General features: G+C 44.0%; 1 protein-coding gene across 1 annotated transcript in view; it reads right to left on the bottom strand.

Moving 5' to 3' along the window:
• RNF213 (ring finger protein 213) overlaps nt 1-25,924 on the bottom strand; it is a 355,180-nt gene that overhangs the window by 25,828 nt on the left and 303,428 nt on the right. Inside the window, 8 exon segments of the mRNA XM_044281121.1 lie at nt 3,713-3,807; nt 6,925-6,959; nt 7,755-7,833; nt 7,927-8,166; nt 8,288-8,398; nt 13,369-13,488; nt 15,805-15,983; nt 18,703-18,901. Coding sequence (XP_044137056.1) covers nt 3,713-3,807; nt 6,925-6,959; nt 7,755-7,833; nt 7,927-8,166; nt 8,288-8,398; nt 13,369-13,488; nt 15,805-15,983; nt 18,703-18,901 — 1,058 coding nt within the window.

Here is a 25,924-nt window from a genome sequence, read left to right as displayed (position 1 = left end):
AGCAAATCTGACCGATACAAAAGATTGCGATGCTATTCGCATGAATAAAAGTGTGAACTATTAGAATATACAGGAGCCTGCAGATAAATCACACCAATATTAGGGTGAAGCATTGCCACTGTTTATAGGAGATGATTAAATGCAGGAGTGTGGGATAAAGGTCACACAAGCCGACAATTTTTGTCAACACATGCGAGAGCTCCCCCTGTGAATATATATAACAAAAAGGGGACCGAGACTCTATAAGTATTATTTGATGTTTTTAATTCTTAAAGTAAAACTGTCATATATATATTTTTTGGGGAGTATTGGATTGTGGTGATTAATATCACCTTGGTGGCCCTATTTCAACTTTTCACTGTGTATTCAATTACTCCTCAATTCCACAGTTTTGTTCCCTGTACTGCCTACTTTTACCTGTGCTTAGAATAGGGTTGTTAGGCATGGTCTGTCTATCTGTTGAAGGAAGGAGGACGCAGAAGCACGCAGCGTGCAAGGTCAGATTACTGACAGCCAGGGACTGTAAGTAATGATTAAAGCCAGGTCCTCCCCAGCAGCTGATACCAGTGCCTGGGCTGTGTGCACTTCTCCCTGTCCCTGCGCTTGGCAGACGCTCCCTCACTCAGCAGAGCAGGAGAAGTAGAGTTGGAGAAGCGCAGACCAGGGACGGGAGATCTGCCGTCTGCTCAGTGTATAAATGAAAGCAACGTGTGGTAAGAGGACCCCTTTGTGCTGCAGGAGACTAACCCTTTAGGGGGCAGGGCTCTGCTTACTGACATGAAAATTGAAAATAGGGTCTAGGTGTGACAGTTATTCTTTAATTGTATATGTATTTTAAACCTCTATTAAATGTAATGATGTTACTGTGAGCCAGCCATCTAATATATAAAGCTGAGTGTATGTATGTCCGCTAAAGGAATCCGCACCATCGCATTTACAAACACGAAATTTGGCACACAGGTACATCAGGTGTACATGAAGGTTTTAGAGCAGGTCTCAGCTCTCTAGCACGTACAGTTACTGAGATATTCCCCAAAAAATGCATTAGCCAATAGAAGCCTGGTCACATGACCCTTATCAGCCAATAGAAGCTCGCAGGCCCACATACACAGTTTTCTGTAACAACCCATCCATTTTTCTTCACTGCTGTAGGTCAGCTTTAAAGGAAATCTGTCACCAGGATAAATTCTATTGAAGTAAAGCCATGGCCTAATAGCACTTAGTACCTTATTTCCAGATGTGCCTTTGTTCCAGCAATAGATGTTTTTATCCTCTGAAAATCCAGTTTATTTGAAATGCAAATGAGCCAGTAAGGTGCCCAGAGGGGCGTCATTCTTGCAGGAAGGAGCCCAGGCACGTCCCCTGCCACAATGTGTCCACCTACCCCTCCTACATCACATTCAAGCCATAAATCTGCCACCTTTTCCCTGCTCCCAGTATGAGGGTGGGCTTGGGCACTAGCAGGAGGCGTGTCTGGGCTCCTTCCTGCAAAAGAGACGCCCCTCTGGGCACCTTACTGACTAATTTGCATACTAAATAAACGGAACTTTCAGAGGATAAAAAAATTCTATTGCTGGAGCAAAGGCACATCTTGAAATAAGGTACTAAGTGCTATTAGACCATGCCTTTACTTCAATAGCAATTATCCTGGCAATGATCAGATTTCCTTAAAAGGGGCAGGGCGCTGTGGATGACACTGTTAAGGGAGTGGAATGCTGTGGAGGTCACAGTTCAGGGGCAAGTCGGGTGGCCATTTAGGCCACCCTCAAAAGACGAACTTAAAAACCCTGTCCCAGGTCCTGCTAAGCCTCCCCGACCCGGTTAGGCCATGCCCCCTCCCACTCAGGGGTTGAAAAAATGAAGGCAAAAATCAACTTCTGTCAGCTGCAGGGGTGGGAGGGAGGGTGACTTTCTTCCTGCAGCTCACTCTCAGACAGCACAGTACTACTGTCTGAGAGTGAGCTGTTAAAAAGGACATCCCTGTGTCCGTCCAGGTCCTGCGCCAGACAGAGGACAGGGAGTCTGAAAGCTAGACTGTCCTGCCTTCAACCTGACCTCTGGCAACCCTAGGGGCAGGCTGCTGTGGAGGTCACAATTAAGGGGACGGTACACTATGGAGGTCAGTGTTAAGAGGCAGATTGCTGTAGAGGCCACTGTTAAGGGGGGGGGGGGTGTTGTGGAAATCACTGTAAAGGAGGCGGGGTACTGTGGAGGTCACTAATAAAGAGGCAGCCGCTGTGGAGGTCACTATTAAAGGTGCGCATCGCTGTGGAGGTCTCTGTTAAGGGGCAGGGAACACTGGAGGTCACAGTTAAGGGGGCGGTCCACTATGGAGGTCAGTGTTAAGGGCGCAGGGTGTTATGGAGGTCACATTTTAAGGGAAAGAAGCTCTGTGGAGGTCACTGTTAAGGGGGCGGGTTATTGTGTGAATCACTGCTAAAGAGACGGGTTACTGTGGAGGTCTCTAATAAAGGGGCGGCCGCTGTGGAGGTCAATGTTAAAGGGGCGGGGACTGTGGAGGTCACTGTTAAGGGAGGAGGGGACTGTGGCGGCCACTATTAAAGGGGCAGTGGGGTACTGTGAGGTCACTGTTAAGGCAGCGGGGTACAGTGGAGGTTGCTGTTAAGGGAGTGGGGTACTGTGGCAGTCACTGTTAAAGGGGCAATCACTGTGGAAGTATCTGTTAAGGGATCCGGGAAAGGTAGAGGTCACAGTTAAGGGGACTGTAACTTATGGTCAGTGTTAAAGTGCGGGTGCTGTAGAAGTCACTGCTAAGGGGGCCGGCCCCTGTGGAGGTCACTGTCAAGAGGGTGGGGTGCTGTGGAACTCACTGTTAAAGGGGCAGGCTGCTGTGAAGGTCAAAGTTAAGGGGGTGGGCTGCTGTGGACATCCAATTTTAGGGAGAAGCAGCACTGTATGGGGGGGTCAGTGTTAAGCGGTGGGAGGGCTGTGGAGGTCACTGTTAAGGGGGTGGGGTACTGTATATGTCACTGTTATAGTGGATACCTTTTAATAACACACACAAACATTAAATTAAATAGATGGAATATACCCAAGCGAAGCCGGGTCCTTCAGCTAGTATATATATTTTTATGTCTGTTTTAGTGAATACTCGTATTCCCCATAAAAGCATCTGTTCACGTAACTCCATATTGTGTCATGGTGCTAATTTTACAAACAAATATGACCAAATAATATAAAATAAACATGAATGTCAGAAAAGTGGGGGTCTGATAACCCCACCAATCAGCTGTTCACAACGAAAGGAAAAAAATGAATCAACATTCACCCATATTCCCAAACAAAAATGAACAAATAATATAAAAAACAAACATCTAAAGTCAGAAAAGCGGTAGATCTCAAAACCACCCCAATCAGCTATTCGCAGCAGCCACAGGCACAAGACATAGTGAACAGAGCGGAAGCAGACAGCTCAGATCTCTTTGTAGTGGTTGTGCTCAGTTACTGCAGATCAGCTCTCGTGAACAACTGAACAGTTGAGGTCCTGGGTGTTGGACCTCCACAGATCTGACATTAAGGACCTATCCTATGGATAGGTCATACATTTCTGAAGCCTGAAAAAAAACCTTCCATGTAACAGTAAGAAAAGCGTTTCTAAATAATAAATCAAAATGTGCAAATCATGTAGGGTATCGTGTGGACATATCCTTGCAATTCTAATCTAAAAAAAGAAAGTGAAATAGAAGCATACTGAATTCTCTGGAATCCTGGATGAGGTAAATGATTTTGCCCGCCAACATTAGCTCCGCAGTCTAAACATTGACCCGTTGCCATTGGTTGACCACACTGAAAAAAGATAGGAAAATATTTGGAATCTGAACAACTAAATAAGCAATCATACATTTAAAGAAAATAACATTACTGAAATTAAAGAGTAACTGCTGTTACATTTTTTTTTGCTAATGTGTAGGGGCAGTGACAGGTAACATTTTTGTAATATACTTTATTTAGGGTAAAAAAGGTTTATTTATGGTAGAAAACTGGGGTTGAAATGTCCCTTAACAGCACTCTCTCAAATGAGGGTCATCGGTCTTCTAACATAACTGTCCTTATATGCTGTATAGCAGCTTCCCCCCGTCTCTCTGCACTGCCTGTAGTGAGTGCTTACCGCTCACACAGGCATCGCTCCCGGCAGCCGGTTCATTAGTCAGCACTGCCGGGAGTGCAGGGGGAAAGCTCACTGACAGCGCTGGCCACACCGGTCAGTGAGTATAATCATACTGTAGATTATATTTAATGCAAGGGGAAATGTACATATAACACTGTGTATGTAACACATAAGGCTCCTGTGCCCACCAGGCTGTGAGGGAGCAGGGCAGGCAGAGGCCCGCAGCTCCCAGCACAGCCCGTCTCTCCTATGCTGCTAGAAGACAGATGTCCCTTAGCAACGCTCATTTGAGAGAGCGCTACTAAGGGACACTTCAGCCCCAGTTTTCTACTACAAATAAACGTTTTCCCTAAATAAAGTATATTACAAAAATGTCCGGCAGTTACACTTTAAAGGGGTTGTCGGGGGTTAAGAGAAGTATCCGGACATGTCTCCATCTCCCCCTACTCAGCACCCCTGATATGAGCATCGGAGCATTTCATACTCCGATGCTCTCTGTTGCCCTGCACTGGATCGCGCAGGGCAAGGGCTTTTTTGTTTACATTTTTGCACTGCTAAGCAGTGTTCCAGGTGATCCCACTCTGATGGGCGGGCTTTAGCGCTGCCCTAGTCGTTTTACAGGCTAGGGCAGTGCTAAAGCCCACCCATTAGTGCCGGTGACGTCACCGGGCTCACTGCTAGGTGGAAGCCTCTGCCTAGCTTTACCCATGGTGAGCCTGGTATGTCACCGGATCTCCAGAAAATGTATTTGCCCTGCTCGATAAAACGCAGGGCAACGGAGAGATCAAACGCTCTGATGCTCATAACAGGGAGGCCGAGTAGGGGAAGGAGGAGATATGCCCGGGTTCAGCTCTGAATCCGGACAACCCCTTTAAATATTACTTTATTATATTATATATGTTCCCAAATACCTTTTATTAGTTATAATGGCTCATTTTGTCTAGGGAGCAATAATCAGGGGAAATAAAATGGCCGCCGTCCTATTAGTACACACAAAATCTGTCCTAATCACAACAGCAGGACAAGTTACTTCACAACACTGAGGTAAAGAGCTACCTCATCCTCCTCTCTGCTCTGCTTGTCAGGGATTGTGGACAAAATTTACCATTAGAACTAATGAAAGGTATTTGAGAATATATTTATAATAAAGTAATTTTTAAGTATTTAAGTAATTTTAATTTAATTTATCATTTCCTGGAGAACCCCTTTAATGAGGAACTGTCTACTCTCCTGACAGGTTTACTGCATTCCCCATAAAATTTAGGAACAACTTTCCTAGGAGTTATGTATAGTAAGCTTCCTAAAAGAAATGTAGATACAAAAAAGAAGTTGTCCAACAGTCGCAGCAGAGTCTGATAAAGTCCTATTTTATTTCAGTGCATAAAATACATCCAACATGTTTCAGACACTAATGTCCTCTTCATCGATAGAAGTATCCAAAACACATAGGCGTTACTGTCTGACTGGCATAGACAACTTCTTACTGGGATCTGAGCCTTTCGTTTGGCAGGTCTGTGCACATGTGCAGCCAAGCAAGGTGAGCTTTTATACATAAAAATGTGGCAAGCCATGTACAGAAGTAATACTCCCTAGCAGCACTGTCTCCAGGGCAGAACACATCCATGCTGCACCAGATGAAGCCTCTGTGGCATCACTTAGACTGTGTGGCTCCCTATGGCCTCTGTGCATTGCCATATACACATGCCCTGTGCATGAGCCTTCAACCACCCACCATATTTGTACAGCATGTGGTCCTGTTACCTTAAAGGGGTTGGCCACTTTCTGATTATTGTTGACCAATGTGTTTGTGAGGTGATTATATGCCACTTTCTAATAAAGCCTTTGTTAAAATTCTGTGCCATTTTCTATATTTCATAAGGTATAGGGCCCATTGTTTGCAGAGTCTTTTGTCATGTCCACACAGAGGTCCTGCCCATAAAATATTTGCTGATGGAGGGTCGTGTAACCAGGCAAATCACCTCCATGTGTTGTCTCCTCCATTCAACCACACTGCACCTGTACTAAACCTCCAAGAGAACAAGTGCAGATGGCAGGTGCAGTGTGCTTGAATGGAGGAGGCATCACATGATTTGCCTGGTCACATGACCCTCCATCAGCAACTATTTTATGGGCAGGACCTCTGTGTGGACAGCACAAGAGACTTTGTAAAGGGGACATACCTCGTGAAATATAGAAAATGGTGCAGAATTTCAACAAAGACTATATTAGTAAGTTGCATATAGACACCTTACATAGTCATTGTTCAATAATAACTAATAGTGGCCAACCCCTTTAAGCAGCATTGTACTTTGGGAAAACTTTTGGAGTTTTTTGTATTTATTAATGCAAAAATATTCAACATCACATAGAAATGTCATAGTGATATATCAAAAGTTTTGATTGGTGGGGGTCTAAGTGCTGAGACGCCCACTGATCACTAAAATTAGGAAAGAGAAGTGCTCACATAGTGTGCTCTCTCTCCTCACTGCAGGTGATGGAAGAAATAAAAAGTCTATGGGCCCATTCTGATTTTGTCTCCTGCAGCGAGGAGAGACAGAGTGCTCTAGTCTCAGCACTCAGACCTCCACCAATCAAAACCTTTGATATGATACTATGACATATCAAAAATTTTCCCAAAGTACAATGTCACTCTAAACAGGTTAGAGGCAGGGGCACCCTAGAGTGAAGCAAAAATTGAACCTGTTCTCCCCTATCAAAAGAAACTTTGTAAAATATGTAGCACTGTAATTTTTGGTAATATTCCCTTTAAAATCAGTATAGTTATAAAAACCTACCTCACCAACAGTACAGTAGTGACCATTAGGACAACCTATTGGAAATAAAAAACATAATTATAGGCTCATGTTTAAAAAAGATCAAGGCCTAACCATGTTACTGTGTTCACATCACGTTTATGGGCTCCATATATCGTACAGTTGCTTCTACCACACAGAGTCCCACATGTAAAAGCTTACATATAGCATACAGTATAACTATTTTTTACTAGCTACCACTGCATGGAATACAACCCAAATGATGGCCAAAAAGACACTCTTTTGGCTTCCACCATGCTAATTTAATCTTATGGGCGTGTTTAGCTTGTACATCGGCAGCTATCCAGACATCAGAAACATGATGTGAACACAGCCTTACAATTGCTTTACACATGTAATCCTTCAAAGTGTTTTCAAAGACTTTAACACTGATGACCTATTCTCTGGTTAGGTCTTCAGTATCTGATTGGTGGAGGTCCAAGACCCAAGACTCCCGCCAATCAGCTGTTTGAGAAGGCACCGGTATACCTGTGAGCGCGGTGGCCTTCTCCTTACTTACCAATCAAAGCACTGTACGTTGTATGGCGGCTGTGTTTGGCACCGTGCTCAGCCCTATTCACTTCTATGGGGCTGAGCTGCGCCTAGGCCACATGACAGATGAAGGTGTTGTCACTGGCCTAGGAAAAAATTAGAAGGCTGCGAGCGCTGTTTCCTTCTCAAACAGCTGATCATTGGGGGTTCTGGGTGTTGGACCCCACCAATCAGATACTGATGACCGATCCTGAGGATAGGTCATCAGTATTAAAGTCTCGGAAAACCCCTTTAACCATTGTGAGGAATGTTCCACTTACGGTACCAATGCAGCTGTTCACGCATAGCAACTCTTGCATAGACAAGCAAATCTTCTGGCATTGTTGGCAAATACGAATTCTAGAAATTATGAAATATATATCTTGTATATGTATAACTATTTAAATGAATGTTACAAAGGACTGTCAGAAACAATCGGTTGGAATTTAATACCTGCATTCTTGATGGAACAAAAGACAAATTTCTTAGTGGTGAAAGAAGATGATTATTCTGATTGAGAAGTACAGCACCCAAATGTATAACCAGTCCGAAAACAGTGACGTGTGAGCTTCTCGTGCCAGGAACAACACGAAGTATTGGCCGGCTGTTGCTGAGCAATGTCTCCACAAAGCGTCTCCTTGCTCCTTCTTGGAGAACTTTGATGTTCTTGATAAAATTCACGGCTTTATGTTCCTATTTTGAACACATCAGCGAATATACAGTATTTGACAGTTAACTACAATATTCAACACGTCTAGATATACAGATATAGCAACTATTTCTGCGAGTTAAACAACATTCGTGAAATACTTACAGTCACCGCCCCACGATCTGGATTATTTTGGGTCCCATAATACATGGTTATTTCACGGAACACAGCAAGAAGTATGCAGACAGCTAGTTCATGGTCGGGGATTTTACACTCCTTAGGAAGGAAGAATACGATAACTGAAAGTTAACTAAACAGCAAAATTATTACAAAGCATAAAAGGTAAAACTCATTGTTAATGATGTAGCCTCCACCCCTGGTTTTAGCTTACAGTATTTGTCTGAAAAGTTTTTATATGCAGAAGTGAGAAACAAGAGTACACAGGAGAGTGAGTGGTGAAGAAGGTCAAATAATCCTGTTTAATCCCGCCACAGTTTTACGTCTTTTTATATTTACGACGTTCGATGTACGAAAAAACTGACCAGTTACTTTCATTCTACAGGTCAGTACGAATCTGGCGATACCTTATATGTATCGTTTTTCTTGCGTTTTGATACTGATATAATTAAAAAAAACTTGGAAAAAAATCAGTTTTATTTTGTCATCGCCATATTTTGACCCTTATAACTTTTTGGTAATTATGTGTACGGAGCTGTGTGGGGGCTCATTTTTTGCGGGGCAATCTGTACTTTCATTGATACCATTACTGGATGTGTACAACTTTTTTATTACTTTTTATTTAACTTTTGTGTAGGAAATGAAGCAACCAAAAATGGACATCGCACATGGCTTTATACATAATGTGTATTTTTTAAAATTTTGGGGAAAGGGGGATGATTAGAATTTTTAGATTTTTTATTTTTATAAACTTTATTTATTTTTTACACTTTTTTTTTTAGGGAACTATAACAAGGGAACTATAACAAGCAATCATTAGATTGCTATTCTCATAGAATTGAAGTCTATGAGAAATTTACTAGTTTACTATGGAGAGCTGCTACAGGCAAGGGCTCCATAGGAAATACTGAGCAGCAGCCTCCTGTCATTCACTATGACAAGGGCTGCTGCACACAAGCTCCGGCTCCTCCGATCGCCACACGGAGGATCCGGAGCATTACCGGAAGCGCGTGCTTCCGGTATTTACAGTGCTTAGATGCCGTGGTTAAGCATTATCTGCGGGTGTCTGCTGTATGAAACACCAGGCACCCCATGGCTATGGCTCCCGCTCCGCTCAGAAGCGGACGCCTTCTTTAAAGACCAAGGCCAGCGCTAAAGGTTTAACATATTTAATTACATATTATATACAATAATAAAATAAATAAAAAGAACATTTTAGAGTGTTTTGAGTCCTTCTGTGAGGATTTATACAGTTTCTCGTATGAGAGCGCAGGCTGTGGGAACTGAGTATAAGAAGCAGTGTAATGTGACTAGTGCTTCTCGCAACCAGGTTACAACTTAAAGCAGTTCTGTAGGGGTATGCTGATCAGCTGATTACAGAAGCTGTAGCACTCCAGTGAGGGCCATGTCCCCTTCACTGGTTACCAGACACAGCTCCATACTTTTAGTAGTGGCTGTTCCTGCTATTACAGCTCTAAGCGGCTCAGTCTTATTCCAGTAAATGGGACTGAGCTGCAACACACGGCACAGCCATCACAATCGTAGACGAGGAAGGTGGCACAGTGCTCACTGGAGTGTTATTTTGTGGGAGTACCCAGAGGAGGACTTCCACCAAGTGGATCAGCTCTCTCTGCACTTTAATTGATAGGACCAGGCAGTAAAAATGTCATCACACCTGGCCCTGTCAATCAAAGGGTAGAGGGCGCAGCAGTTGTAGAGAGAGCTGATCCACTAGGAGTAATGGCAACGCCCCCATTGCTCTCAGAGGCTGATTTGTATATAGTAAAACATCATTTCTCTCAGCAATGTGGGCACATATGAACATGGGACCAACACAGATGCCTTAAGCTGCCAAGCGCACATGCAACAGGTCAGCCAGTTACATAGGTACAAATCTGCTGACAGATGCCCTTTAATAATTAATGTATACAACCACCTTCATGCAACTTTGTAGCAGTGTTTATCAGCAAAATGCAACTAAAATGTATAGCCTTACAGAGTCTTAATGCAAATATACACTGCAAATTATTTAAAGAGGCCCTTTCATCTGACAAAATTGTGAACTAAGTGTCATGATCGGTACAGCGGTGCCCAGGGATCTCACTGCACTTGCTATTATCCCTGGGCGCCGCTCCGTTCTCCTGCTATGCCCTCCGGTATGTTTGGTCACTTGGTTATAGTAGGAGGAGAATGCCCTGGTTCTCCTGGGCGTCTCCTTCTCCTAGGCCAGGGGTAGGCAACCTCCGGCTCTCCAGCTGTTGTGAAACTACAACTCCCAGTATGCATACTTGCTCTGCTCTTCTAAGAACTCTCATAGAAATGAATGGAGCATGCTGGGAATTGTAGTTTCACAACAGCTGGAGAGCCGCAGGTTGCTGATCCCTGTCCTAGGCTGTAGCGCTGGCCAATTGCAGCGCAGAGCTCACAGCCTGGGAGAAAAGAACCTCCCAGGCTGTGAGCTCTGCGCTGCGATTGGCCAGCGCTACAGCATGGGAGAAGTAGACGCCAAGGAGAACAAGGGCAGTTTCCTCCTACTATAACCAAGTCCCCTAAGTCTCCGCCTGCTATAACCCAGCGACCGAACATACCGGGGGACATAGCAGGAGAACAGAGCGGCGCCCTGGGATAATTGTAAGTGCAGTGAGATCCCTGGGCGCCGCTGTACAGATCATGATACTTAGTGCACATTTTTTTGCCAGATGAAAGGTCCTCTTTAAAGATGTATATAAATCAAACAACACATGTCTACATTCAATGTCAAACAAAACCTGAACCTCCTAGGGTTCATTGGAAAATAAGTTAGAGCGCCATAACTCTGGTTCTCTTGAGAGGTCGGGGGGATGCATCCAAGATATGGACACAAAAAAGCCCTGTATTACAGCCTTCTGAAAAGTGGCCGAATACTGGTTTGTCTTGTAAAACTACGGTAAGTAAAAATGATTTATAGTGACAGTCAGTAAGTGAAAGTCTTTTCTGATTGCTAACAATCTTTGTCTTCTGTCAGAAATACATTAGATATTCCTCACTAGTGATAATTGGTATAACTATTACTGTAGTGTTTAACTGGTATCACTAGAAAAGTGGTCAGTATGGACAGGATAGCTACAGTGTAAGATGTAAACTTTATTGATATTTGTGTATCTGGTGCAACTTATTTGGTGCTGTGATATGGAAAGTTGCTAAATGTTTGGTTCAAGGCATCAACAACCTAATTAGGTGCAGAGAGGTGATCACATGAGGCACTCATCTTCTCACTGCTTTTCTGGAATAAACAGATCCCGACCCCAATATGTGACAATCAAAGGATGGTCTATGATGGGAAGGGGAATGGATAACATTCACAGAAGTCCATGTAATCTTCCCCTAGGGTCATGTACAGGGAGATGAGGATCTACCATATATTTTGCCCTATAAGAAGCACCTCCCCATAAGATGCACCTAGGTTTTAGAGGAGAAAAATAAGATAATTTTTTTTCAGACCTAAGCTCAGAGACCCAATAGGAAGTCCAATGTTAATCAGACCCACAGTGTTAATGAGACCCCCCAATTGGACCTCAAATCAGACCCTCAATGTTAATAAGACCCCCAATTAGATCTCAGACCGGACTCCCAATGTTAATAAGACCACCAGACTTCAGATCAGACCCCCATTTTAATAAGAACCCTATTCAGACACTAAGATCAGACCCCTAATGTTAAGACTCCATTCAGACCTCAGATCAGACTGACATGTTAACAAGACCCCTATTCAGACACTCAGATCAGACCCCTAATGTTAAGACCCCCATTCAGACCTCAGATCAGACTGGCATGTTAATAAGACCCCTCTTCAGACACTCAGATAAGAGCCCAATGTTAAGACCCCCATTCAGACAAAAACAATAAATCAACTTACCTCCCCTGCTCCGGATGGCGCCGCGAATTTGCAAAGATCACAGCGAGCTGAATGGGTGGCTGTTTTAATCTGCTATTCTCAGGCTGCACAGCTTAGGTACATAGATACTAGCTACCATAGAACCAGAGATACAGCCTTTTGAAATCAGGTTGTGAGTGAGAGCTGCAGCTAAGTCCTTGGCAGGCAAAGGGTGATAGGGAATGTATCACCAGGAAATTCATTGTTAAACCCAGCACATTACCTTGTAGGACTAGCTCAGATGAATGTAATGATACCTTTCAATTTCTGATCCACAGATTCATTCTGGAGAAAAAGTACTTGTAAATATGCAGTTAAGCACACAGAGGATGGACCCAAGCCTCTCTGTGTGCCCATGCTCCTCCTGCTTCTGCTGCTAGCCTCTCCCTCTACTTCTTGTTTGACAGGTCTGGGCTAGGCCAGATGACTGTGCAGGAAGAGCTGGCAAAGGAAACAGAAGGAGAAAGGGCGCAGAGTGGCTTGGACCTGACCTCGGTACACATAACTACTCATTTGCAAATGGATTCAAAGTACTTACTCTCCAGAATAAAGCAACAGATGGCTTATTGAAAGGTATCATTACATTCATATGAGCTAGTCCTACAAGGCATTGTGCCTTCTTTAACAATGAATTTCATGGTGAAAGACTACATTTATTGTGACTGTTATGGGGTTAAAGAGGACCTTTCACCTCTTCTGACATGCCTGTTTTAATAGCTGCATTCCCCATGTAATAACAATTCTGGTGCATCTATTCTTACGGCTCTGTTTTGTGCCATTACTTTATTATTTATATTGGAAGTTATGAATTAATTACTAGAGGTCTACAGTAAGGGTACAGAGAGGTGGTAACAAGTTGGTGTGTGTACCTGCACAGTCTGAAAATGGCAGCACTGATTGGATAGGGTGAGACTGTGCAGGTACACCCCCCCCCCCCAACTTGTTACCTCCCCTCTGTACCCTTACTGCAGACTGCTAGCAATTCTTTCATAACTTCTAGAAATAACACAGGGGAATGCATGAAGCTATTAAAACAGGCATGTCAGGAGTGGTGAAAGGTCCTCTTTAACAAAGGTGGAACAAAAGGAGGTGTATTGTAGAAAATAAAAAATTTTCATGAGTAAGTAATTAGTCATAACATGCAGTTATTGGTTACCTCTATGGCTTTTACGATCCTTTCTTCTTTGCCCTCCATCATCGCTCTACCAATACCATCTCTTAGAACTTTGTAGCTGTTGCCCCACACCATGAATTGATCAATTTGACTTTGAGACTCCTGCAAAAAAATAATAATAATATATATACATATATATATATATATATATACACAAACCGGATTCCAAAAAAGTTGGGACACTAAACAAATTGTGAATAAAAACTGAATGCAATGATGTGGAGATGGCAAATGTCAATATTTTATTTGTAATAGAACGTAGATGACAGATCAAACGTTTAATCCGAGTAAATGTATCATTTTAAAGGAAAAATACGTTGATTAAAATTTTCACGGTGTCAACAAATCCCCAAAAAGTTGGGACAAGTAGCAATAAGAGGCTGGAAAAAATAAATTTGAGCATAACGAAGAGCTGGAAGACCAATTCACACTAATTAGGTCAATTGGCAACATGATTGGGTATTAAAAGAGCTTCTCAGAGTGGCAGTGTCTCTCAGAAGCCAAGATGGGTAGAGGATCACCAATTCCCACAATGTTGCGCAGAAAGATAGTGGAGCAATATCAGAAAGGTGTTACCCAGCGAAAAATTGCAAAGACTTTGCATCTATCATCATCAACTGTGCATAACATCATCCGAAGATTCAGAGAATCTGGAACAATCTCTGTGCGTAAGGGTCAAGGCCGTAAAACCATACTGGATGCCCGTGATCTCCGGGCCCTTAAACGACACTGCACCACAAACAGGAATGCTACTGTAAAGGAAATCACAGAATGGGCTCAGGAATACTTCCAGAAACCATTGTCAGTGAACACAATCCACCGTGCCATCCGCCGTTGCCAGCTGAAACTCTACAGTGCAAAGTAGAAGCAATTTCTAAGCAAGATCCACAAGCTCAGGCGTTTTCACTGGGCCAGGGATCATTTAAAATGGAGTGTGGCAAAATGGAAGACTGTTCTGTGGTCCGACGAGTCACGATTCAAAGTTCCTTTTGGAAATCTGGGACGCCATGTCATCCGGACCAAAGAGGACAAGGACAAGCCAAGTTGTTATCAACGCTCAGTTCAGAAGCCTGCATCTCTGATGGTATGGGGTTGCATGAGTGTGTGTGGCATGGGCAGCTTGCATGTCTGGAAAGGCACTATCAATGCAGAAAAATATATTCAGGTTCTAGAACAACATATGCTCCCATCCAGACGTCATCTCTTTCAGGGAAGACCCTGCATTTTTCAACAAGACCACAGACCACATTCTGCATCAATCACAACATCATGGCTGCGTAGGAGAAGGATCCGGGTACTGAAATGGCCAGTCTGCAGTCCAGATCTTTCACCTATAGAGAACATTTGGCGCATCATAAAGAGGAAGGTGCAACAAAGAAGGCCCAAGACGATTGAACAGTTAGAGGCCTGTATTAGACAAGAATGGGAGAGCATATTTATTTCTAAACTTGAGAAACTGGTCTCCTCGGTCCCCAGACGTCTGTTGAGTGTTGTAAGAAGAAGGGGAGATGCCACACAGTGGTGAAAATGGCCTTGTCCCAACTTTTTTGGGATTTGTTGACACCATGAAATTCTGATTCAACATATTTTTCCCTTAAAATAGTACATTTTCTCAGTTTAAACTTTTGTTCCGTGATTTATGTTCTATTCTGAATAAAATATTAGAAGTTGGCACCTCCACATCATTGCATTCAGTTTTTATTCACGATTTGTATAGTGTCCCAACTTTTTTGGAATCCGGTTTGTATATCTCATCAAAAGAGTAATGTATATTATTGTCAGCATTTGTGCATCATCCTAGCATATCATGCTGGGCATCACACTGCAAACAGGTGGGACCTGGAGGTGGGGTTACAGAATGATGGCAAACTTTTCCTGGTCCAAGCAGACTAATTTCTGGCTCAGTAGTTAGCATTGGTGCCTTGCAGTGCTGGGGTCCTAGGTCTAGGTCCTAGAAAAACGCTAGTGTGAAAGTACCCTTATCTTGACATGGTGCAGTAGTGATACTGATGTCAACATGTCACCTCCGTAGCAGAGTTTACAAAGACTGGCCTGGAAGGGGTGGGGGCAGTTAACCAAGAAACCATGAGAGCAGAGGGGTAAAGAAAAGGAAAGCATATGGGATTTCTCATTTTCACCCATATTCAGTCTGGAAAGTCCCTTATACAATAGTCATCTTAACAACCAAAATTTGAATGCAACTAAAATTATAAATAAAAAAACTTAAAAAAAAACTGAATTAAAACCTTATATCATTTTCTGTTTACAGCAATTATACAGACTTATACAGTACATCTCCATAAGAAAGACAGTACGGTTGCAGGAGTAGAGTCCTCCGAATTTTGACCAGGGGTGCCCATATATTTGCATGCTACAATAGATAGATTAGATAGATAGATATGGGATAGATAGATATACCTTATTCTGTAGCATTACTTTAGGGAAAAGCCACTTAAAGTCCGGATCTTTAAAATGCCTTTGGACAGAGTCTATACCATCCAAATTTGCTAGCTTTCGAATTAAATAAATTCTATACCAGTCATTGCCAGACGAGCAAAACGTTTTAACACACTGCAAGTAATGCTCATTGGCACCTCCTGAAACACAAAAAAAGGAAGAATCAACCTTTAGGCTAATGTAATATGTACAATAATCTATAAACAACCACACTTTTGCAGATGGAAAGAGCATAAAGCAGCCAAACAAATCATAATCCTGAAGAAATAATGTTCCAGATTCTTATTACTACAAATGTAATAAAAGACACGTAGACATTTTTGTAATATTTAACAAAACCCGTCACCATGTAAATGAGGTGGAATCTACATGCAGCAGAGGGGTTGTGCAGTTCTATTATACTGATGATGTATCCTCAGGATAGGTCATTAATATCTGATTGGCGGGGGTCCAACTGCTGGGACTCTTGCTGGTCAGCTCTTTGAAGAGGGTGCAGCACTCATGCAAGCACTGCAGCCTCTTCATGGTTTGGGTATCTGCACGTGATGTATTTGTGTACAGAAATCTGCACAAAAACCGCACAACAAACTGCACATAAATCTGCACTATTTGTTGTGGTTTTGGTGCATTTTTTGTGCTTTTTTTTATGCAGCTTCTTCAAACAACTGATTTTTGGGGGTCCTGGGAGTTGGACCCCTGTCGATATGATTTTGATTATCTATCCTGAGGATAGATCAGCGATATATTAGCACCGCACAACCCCTTTAAAGAGCAAAAGGATCTGATTAGACTGACATAGTTTTGTGGGAAATATTTCAGCAACACTTGTAATTTATTCATTTATAGCTGTGCTCATTTTGGGCTTAGGAGTCATGTGGGCGGGCTTATCAATGACTGACAGTTATTTCTGTATGAGTGTGAACACAGAGATAGCGGTCAGCCCTTGATAGGGTTTCCCACATGACTTCTAAGTTTCAGAATGCAGATATAGAAATGAATAAATTACAAGTTTTGCAGAATAATTTCCTAAAAAACTAGAAATCTATCTGTTCAGCTCCTTCTCCTCTATACATGCTGCCTGCAGATTCCACTGCATTTTCATGCTCACAGGCTCCAAACATTTGTATTTGCAGCTATAGTGTTTGGTTTGGTTTCGTATCAGTAAAGTTTAATAATTTTACAATAAAATGTTATGTAACTTTATAATATAATTTATGCTTCATTTCCTGATTTAAAGGGGGTTTCCACACAGAAAGTTGTTAAAAAAAAAAAAAAACGCAATAAAAAGGCCAAAATGTCACATAAACACAAGAGAGGTTATACTCACCTCAAGTTCCTCCACTACTCCTGTTATGACGCTTCCTGCTGGCCTCTATTTCTTGGTCTCTCTTTTGCATAGCTAGCAGGGGTGCACAGGAGCGACAGCAGCTCCAGGTCCACTGGCATGATGAGGCCCACCACTCTTAACTGTATCAGTGCAGGATGCTTATACAGTTGAGGCCAGTGGTACAGCATAAATCCATAGCCACCCTGCTCTACCATTTTCTGTCTTGTAGGTTGCAGGCCACTTTAAGCCTGCAGCCTACAGGACAACGGAGCACACACAGGACATTAGTGTCCCAGGTAAGGCAATACGAATAAGGGGTTATCCAACCCCTAAAATGCCTCCCCTACTGCCCGGGCACCTCACCTCACACTGATTGTACTTACCTTGCTCCCGCGTTGCTTCTGTCGCCCGCATGGCCGTAACTTCATCTCCCCATTGTGTGTGGATGAAAACATTTGGTGACAAGGGGGCAGCCAATAGCAGGTCGGTGAAGTGGACGAGCCTTCCGAGGATCTACCGCAATGCTAGGGAGCCTTGTCCCCATTGTGACCTGCTATTGGCAGCTCCACCGGTCACCAGCTGTTTTCATCAGTGCAATGGGGAGATGCAGCGATGGCCATGTGGGGGCAACAGAAGCGATGCGGGAGCCAGGGAGCAAGGTAAGCACAATATGTGTGAGGGGCCCGGGCAGTAGGGGAGGCATTTTAGAGGTTGGATAACCTCTTTAAGTCACTGCATCGCACTACCTGCGCCGGGTTGCCAGCTGTGCAAAAAGGACTTTAAAAGTTTATCAGGGGATCAAGGTTGGGTGAGTTTTTTCTCCTGGCAGCCATTTTCTGTGGGGTACAAGTGGGCCTTATTATTTATTCATGACGCACCGGGTGCATTGATATTTATTCAGGGGGCATTTATTCAGAGGGAACAGGGGAACTTATTATTTATTCAGGGGGGAACAAGAAGAACTATTATTAATTCAGGGGGCACAGGGGACATTATTATTTATTCAGGGCGCACAGGGTACATTGCTATGTATTCAAGTGGCAGAGGGTGCATTATTTTTTATTCAAGGGACACAGGGGACATCATTATTTATTCAGGGGGCGCATGCTCCTCTTAATATTTGTGACACACCTCCACAAATACATTCCCCAAAACGGTGACCTACACAGCCAAGGGAGCTGGTGTAGATTTTTGCAATAGTCTATTTCAATTTCCTTGTGTACCTTATGACAAATGTGATAGGCTGCCTAAGCAGGCCCCACACCACTTGCTACTTTGAATTGTGGTGCGCGATGCCTAAAAATTTTGCGCAGACAGTGCACCACACTTCATAACTTTATTGGCACCGGTTTTCTGGTGCAGATGGGATAAAAAAATCTGACTCTGTTTTGCAAGCTTGCAATGCTGATGCAATAGAAACTTCTTTCTCGGGATAGTGCCTATTTAGCACTAAAATTAGGCAGACATTCCTTTTAGAATACATGGTTGAATAATGTGGCTTTTTACCCAGGTTTATCACATTTACAATTTACCTTTGGATTTGACAGAAAACAATTCTGCCGCTTTGTTAAGTGCCAGTCTAATTCTTGCCAAATCCTGAAGAAACTGTACAGTCTTATCTGTTTTTTCTCTACCATGTATATATTTCTCCAGAAATGACCCTTCATCATTAAGGTACTTTTCTTTGTCAGATGCACATTGGATTTTTTGTCCTTTTTCAAACAACGAGTCCTAAAATAAAATTTCAGAATCTTAAAGCAACATATAACAATTTGCTTCACTCACTATAAGACAGTAGCAGATGTAGTAGAGTTAACATTGTAGTTTTAAAGAGAGTCTGTCACCACTTCTTTCCATTATAAATCACTTCTACTTCCCTGTAGATGACAATTACTGTATCCCAGACGTACCTTTTTGTAGACACATCAATCTTTGCCCCCCCTAAAAAAAAACATTATTCCGATATGCAAATTCCGATATGCCTCTCCCATTCAAATGAAGGCCTGCTCCTCCCATCTTTTGCGGCCCCACTGAAATGACCGCATCTGTTCCGCAAAATTGTGGAACAGATGCAGAGCCATAAATAAGGTTGTGTGAATGGGCCCTTACCTTGTATTTTAATCAGGGTCTCTGTCAGATAAGTAGCATGAAACAGGTGACCGATTCTCTTTAACCCTTTCGCTACCAGCCTCGTACATGTATCGATGTGTAAACATGGCACCCGTTGCACGAGCAGCGGACGCTATGGCCAGCGGGTCTCTGCTGTTCCAAACAGGAGAAGCCCGTGGCTTATGACCACGAACAGCAATAATGCTGATTGTGGTCATTAGAGCCTTCAAGTGTGATCACGGCATCTAAAGAGTGAAAACCTGGAAGCCTGCCCTTCTGGGTTAACATTGGCATCCCCATGCAGCCAATGGGGATTCCAGCAATTTTAATAAGCTGGGTATCGCTGAAGAGATCCAGCTTATTAGAGCTGCAATTCTATGCTGGCCAGCAGGTGGCAGGCCAACATAAGAAATCAGCAATTCACATATTACCATGCTGATGCATTAAGTATGGTAATATTGAATAAAAAAAATAAATTGTGAATGTGGTAGCCTCCTGTACTGGCTAAAAAAACATAAAAAGTAAAAGAAAAATTTAATTACCCCCTTTCATTAGAATAAAAAAATAATAATAGTAAATATCATGGGCATCACTGCATTCAAAAACGCCTGTACTATTAAAATATAAAAATATTTTTCCAATATGGCAAAAAAGCATAACAGTAAAAAAGTATGAAAATGGCCGATTCACCATTTTTTCATCGCTTCTCTTACCCCAAAAAATGTAATAAAATGTGATTAAAAAGTCACATACACTCCAAAATGGTATTAAAAAAAACTACAGATCATCCAGCAAAGAAATGAGCTCTCACACAGCTCTGTAGCCATAACTATAAAAAAGTAAATATTAAAAAGTTTAAAATTTATTTTTACAGTTTTTCGACATATAAAACCTATACATATGTGGTATTGTTGTAATTATACTGACCCGGAGAATGAAGGGTACAGGTCAGTTTTCCACAAAGGGAACGCTGTAGGGACAAAACCTGTAAAACGGTGGAGGAACTGCTTTTTTCTTTCCAATACATTGCAGGACCTAAGCGGGCAGAGCAGGACACATGGGCACCAAAACAACAATCCTCATGCCATGTCAGTAACTTTAACAAAATTATAGAGCAGAGTTACCAGCCATGTCTAAGATTTAGACAGTCTTCTGAATTCCCCAAAATTCGGGTGCAATTTTGGCATACAGTGGCGTTTTACAGATTTTAGATATTGACCTACTCGTCAGATACGTTAGCAATATCAGATCGGTGGGGGTCCAAGATCCAGCACCCACACCAATTAACTGTTTTCAGCAGCAGCTTGCACTGGAGCCAGAATCAAAATGGGTACTGGGTGTTTGATCCCCATTCACAATTCAGTTGACTTCAGAGTTGAATTATCCTAGAATTCATTGCTGTCTCAATGTCTGCACATGGCTTTCTGTTGTGAGTTGAATTCTGGTCTATAGGTATTACTTCCATCTGTTCAAAGCAACTTTTAACCAGCTCTTACCTACATTTAGTATATCTGATAGGCCTAGGTCCAAGAAAGAGTTGGGTCTTTTGATATAAAAGTGTTGTAATGATGAAGGAACCCATCTAAATGAATTCATGGCATTTGTGCCCACATAATTCATGAATCAGACCTGCAACAGGCCATACATATACATACTGGTGAACAAAGGTTTGTGCATGTAGATATCCAACATACCTGTGACATGTTTCATCGTAAAGTAGACTTTGAGGGACAGCCAGACTGGCGAAAAACAATAAAGATCATCGGTGGGATTTGCGTACACCTACATAGTTGATACACAGGCCCATCTAGTCCAACCTATAACTTTACTATGTTTATCCAGGGGAGGGCAAAAAAAAAAGGCGATGGCAACTGCCCTATATTACAGGAAAATTTATCTCTGCTCCAAATCTGGCAATCAGAATAAATCCCTAGATAAACATTACAATCTCCAGAAATCTAATACCGATTACTAGTGGTATTATTTTCAAGAAAGGCAGCCAAGCTGCTCTTGAACTTGTTCAATGAACCATCTATCAAAATCCCTGCTGGCAGAGAAATCCATAGTCTCACTGCTCCCACAGTAAAAAAAAAAAAAATCCTCTATTTTGATGGTGTTGTGTTCACGTCAGGGGTGGTTTGGGAACTCAAAGTGGCCGTGGAAAAAATGCTAGACGTGGCCCCATATTGTAGGCCGAATGTGTAGCAGGCGTGGCCAAACAAAGGAGGTGGGGTCTGAAAACCTGTTACTGTATAATTTAACAAAACATGTGGATTCGCACCTTTTTATTTGTCAACATCATATGCCTTTACTAGAACAGTTCTTACTTTTAAAACCCAGCTTCAACTGTATATTTTTTTCAGGATTAAAATACAAGAAAAAACTATACATATGTGCTATCGCTTTATTCATACTGACCTAGAGAATGGTGAGCACTAGTCAGTCTTACTGCATAGTGAATGCCGTAAAAAATAAAAATAAGTTGTGTTGGAATTTGATTTTTTTTCAATTCCACCCCATTTGGAATTTTTTTTCCAGCTTACCGCTACATCGTATGCAAATGGTGTATGCATATTAAATGGTGCTAAGTCATCATACTGCTATGTGAACAGAAAAATAAAAAAGTTAAGGTTCTGGGAAGGCGGGGAGTAAAAAACTAAAATGCAAAAAGGGAAAATTGCCATGTCAGGAAGGGGTTAAGCATTTTTCTTGGCCATGTTTTCTATCAATTTTCATCTTTTATTTGTAGCTTTTTCACTTATCTTTTCATTCCCTTACGTCCTACCAGCAGCACAGATGGGGTTAACTGCCCCCCGTGGACTGGTAGGACCGGCGGAATTTTAATGAGCCCAAAGATTTAAACCAATAAAAGAACTCCAGCTCCCTTAAAGGGAGGGGTTCATCCCCCAGCCCACCGTGTTTTTTTCTGTCCTCGCGGACAGGTGGACTGGCGAGTTCTCTCTTTTTTCCCCTGGTTTATTATTAGACAGGGGTTTTGGGACCATGCTGACTTAGTTCTCGGTCCCTCTTTTACTTATCTGCGTGCGCTTATATTGCGCTCCTTGTAGCATGTGTTTTCCGTGCTCACAGGTCCTCCCACTCCCCTGCGATAGCCGGCAGCGCTCCTGTTGCTGGGCGCCGCCATGACCGGAAGTGACGCGGCCCTTGCCTCGGCGTCACTTCCGGTTTCCTCGGCGTCGGCCGGCCGGGTTTATCCGGCCGTTCTTTTTCCTTTTTCTGGCGCAGCAGGGATGAGCATTATGTGGGGACATTTCCTTTCAGGCTTATGCCTTTTTTTCCCCCCTTTTTCTTTCCAAAGGGAGTTTGTTTGTAGCTGTGCTTAGGGGGAGGTTTTTAGCCTTTACTTGCCACTCCCCTGGGCGGAGCTATCCTATTTAAGCTCCCTGATTCCCTCAGTCGGTCTCTGGTTGCGCTGCTTTAACAAGCTAGCTCCAGAGTCTCCTGATTTGTGAGACATTGCCTTCAGACTGCTCTTTCTCTTTTGCTCAGCTATCTTGTTCTCTCCTCTGGTTCGTGCTTACAACACTGGAGGGGTTTGTTCTTATTTTCCATTTAATGATGCTTTAAATTCCTCTCCTTTTTGTTCCCTTTTTAGCTATGGCCTCTCCCAGAGAGCCCGATCAGCTTCGGAAATCAGCCACCAAGAGGAGACACCTGGCTTGCTATGACTGCAATACGCCTCTTGAGGACAGCTGCCCTTTTTCCAGATGCAACAGCTGTCGTTCCGCCACTGCTACTGAGCCTTCCATGCAGGACATGTACCAGTGGGCTAAGACTTATGTCGACGACTCCATTAAAGGGGTCGTAAGTCTCCTTAATGAGAGACTACCTGTTCCCTCCCAAACACCAATGGAGGTGCCCCTCCCCACCGATAGGCCTATGCCCCTTTCTGTGGGGTCATCTTCCTCGGATGAGGAAGAGACGTCTTCTGGCTTCTTTCCACCGGAAAAGACCCAGAAGCTTCTAAGGTCCATCAGGTCGGGGGACCATGATGTTGACGTCGGGGAGTCTTCCGATCCCGCCTGCCGGACCCAGCGGGTCTTTAAGGCAGATGAGACCCTTCTCTCCGTGATGCGCACGGAGTGGAAAAAGCCTGAGAAAGGCCCAGTCCTTACTAGGAAGTTTAAGCTTATGTTTCCTATGGCTATACCCTTAGTGGAATCATGGGGTTCCATTCCTAAGGTGGACATGGCGATTGCCAAGTTGTCCAGGCGCACTCTGGTTCCTGCAGACGATGGGTCTAGCCTGCAGGACCCTCTAGATAGGAGGGCAGAGTGCACCCTCAGGAGAGGTTACTCAGCGGCCGCAGCCTCGGCCTCGACCTCTATTGCTGCCACAGAGGTCTCCTCCTTCCTCAGAACCAAGCTGAACCAAATTCAGACTGATGTTGACCAGAGTGTCTCTCGGGACGATATTCTTGCTGCCTTCAAGTCCGTCAACTTAGCGGTGGATTTCCTCTGTGACACAGCCCAACTCCAATTGAAATTGGCGGCCAAGACTATGGCTTTGGTGTCTGCCGCCAGGAGACCTCTGTGGCTCAAGCCTTGGAATGCGGATAACGCATCCAAATATAACCTCTGTGGGCTCCCCTTTGAACCTAGCCGTCTTTTCGGGTCCGAGCTAGACACTATTATGGAGGGTCTATCAGACAAGAAGGGGAAGAGCCTTCCCCAGCAGTCCTTTCGAGGCAGGGGAAGACAAGCCCGCGGAGGTCGATCAGGACAGCAGGGACGTAAGGATTGGGGGGGACCGCCTAGAAAATTTTCCAGGCGTTCCCGCAAACCCAGGGAGGCAAAGCCCTCCTGACTATGGGCCTCTCAGAGGCTCTTGGATAGACCCTGCTGTCCCTACCGTTACGCCTCTCGATTATCCCGTACCCCTCCCCCACCTCCCTGTGGGGGGGCGTCTTTTCTTTTTCAGTCACGTGTGGGCCCAGGAAATTCGAGACCCCTGGGTCCAAAATATAGTAACCACCGGCTATCTAATAGACCTTATTTCTCCCCCCCCCAGGAAGATTCATTGCTACACGCAGTTTTTTGCCAACCAGGCAGAGGGTCTTGGAAGCCTATATCCAAGACTACCTTTCCAAGGGAGCCCTGGAGGAGGTACCGGCAGGGGAGAGGGGTTCAGGGATTTATTCCCCGGTATTTCTGGTACCCAAAAAAACGGGAGATCTCCGGATGATTATAGATTTGAGATTTCTCAATCGTTTCATAAAAAGGACCAGGTTCCGCATGGAAACCATAAGGTCAGTCAGCCACCTCCTCAACCCTGGGGATGTGATGGCTACTCTGGACCTCAAGGACGCTTACCTCCACATCCCGATCCACCCTTCCTCCCGGAAGTTTCTCAGGATCGCGGTCCAGATATCAGGTGTGTGCAAACATTTCCAGTTTGCCGCCCTTCCCTTCGGAATCTCTTCTGCCCCCCTGATCTTCACCAAGGTGGTAGTATCGGTAGTGGCAGCATTGAGACTCCAAGGTCTGACCATTGTCCCTTACCTGGACGACTGGCTTCTTCTAGCCTCTTCAGTCCCTCTACTTTCCCACCAACTTCATGTCGCAATATCCTTTCTGCTCCGCCTAGGCTGGATGGTCAACTGGTCGAAGTCGAACGTGAGCCCTTCGACTTCTATCCACTATCTAGGATTCATAGTCGACTCTTTACAGATGTCCCTCCGGTTGACACCAGAAAGAAGAATGCGGATTCAGGACCTAGCAAGGTTCCTTTACGTACCACGACGAGTCTCCATACGGACCCTCATGAAGATGGTGGGGCTCATGTCAGCGGCTGCGGATGCAGTCCCTTGGGCTTTATGGCACCTCCGGCCCCTTCAATCGGAGGTCTTAAGCAAGTGGAACGGCAGCCCCAGGGGGCTAGATTCCCTGTGCTCCCTATCCAATCAATCCCGGAATTCCCTCAGATGGTGGTTTCATCTACCAGAAGGGAGGTCTATGACCCAACCAGCTTGGCTCATATTGACCACGGACGCGTCCCTTGTAGGCTGGGGCGCTCATCTAGACGGGTCCCCAGTTCGGGGGTCCTGGTCTCCTCAGGAGCGGCATCTTTCCTCAAATCTCCGCGAGATGCGTGCTATCCGGCTAGCCCTCCTTCACTTCGCCCCTCAAATTCGGGGCAAAGCAGTGAAAGTCCAGTCAGACAACATGACTGCCGTGCTTTATATAAACAAGCAAGGGGGCACAAGATCCGTACCCCTTCTCTTAGAGATTGGGGTAATTCTTCGGTGGGCAGAGCTGAACCTATCCCATCTATCCGCCACTCACATCAAAGGCTCCCTCAATGTCATCGCGGACCGCCTAAGTCGCGGCCTACCAACCATGGAATGGTCATTACATCCGGAGATCTTCAAACAGTTAATCCTCAGGTGGGGGATGCCAGAGGTGGATCTCATGGCAACCAAGTTCAACGCCAAGGTACAGAGGTTCAGTTCCCTTTACAGGGAGGACAACCCCCTGGCGATAGATGCTCTGACAATACCGTGGAGGTTCAGGCTGGCGTACATCTTCCCTCCTTTTTCCATGATCCCGAGGGTATTGATGAAAATCCGTCAGGATCAGGCCTCGGTAATAGCCATCATACCGTTCTGGCCCAGGAGATCCTGGT

This window comes from Bufo gargarizans, chromosome 2, assembly GCF_014858855.1.
Source record: "Bufo gargarizans isolate SCDJY-AF-19 chromosome 2, ASM1485885v1, whole genome shotgun sequence".
NCBI classification, from domain to species: Eukaryota; Metazoa; Chordata; class Amphibia; order Anura; family Bufonidae; genus Bufo; species Bufo gargarizans.
This window is presented reverse-complemented; position numbering and strand designations above follow the sequence as displayed.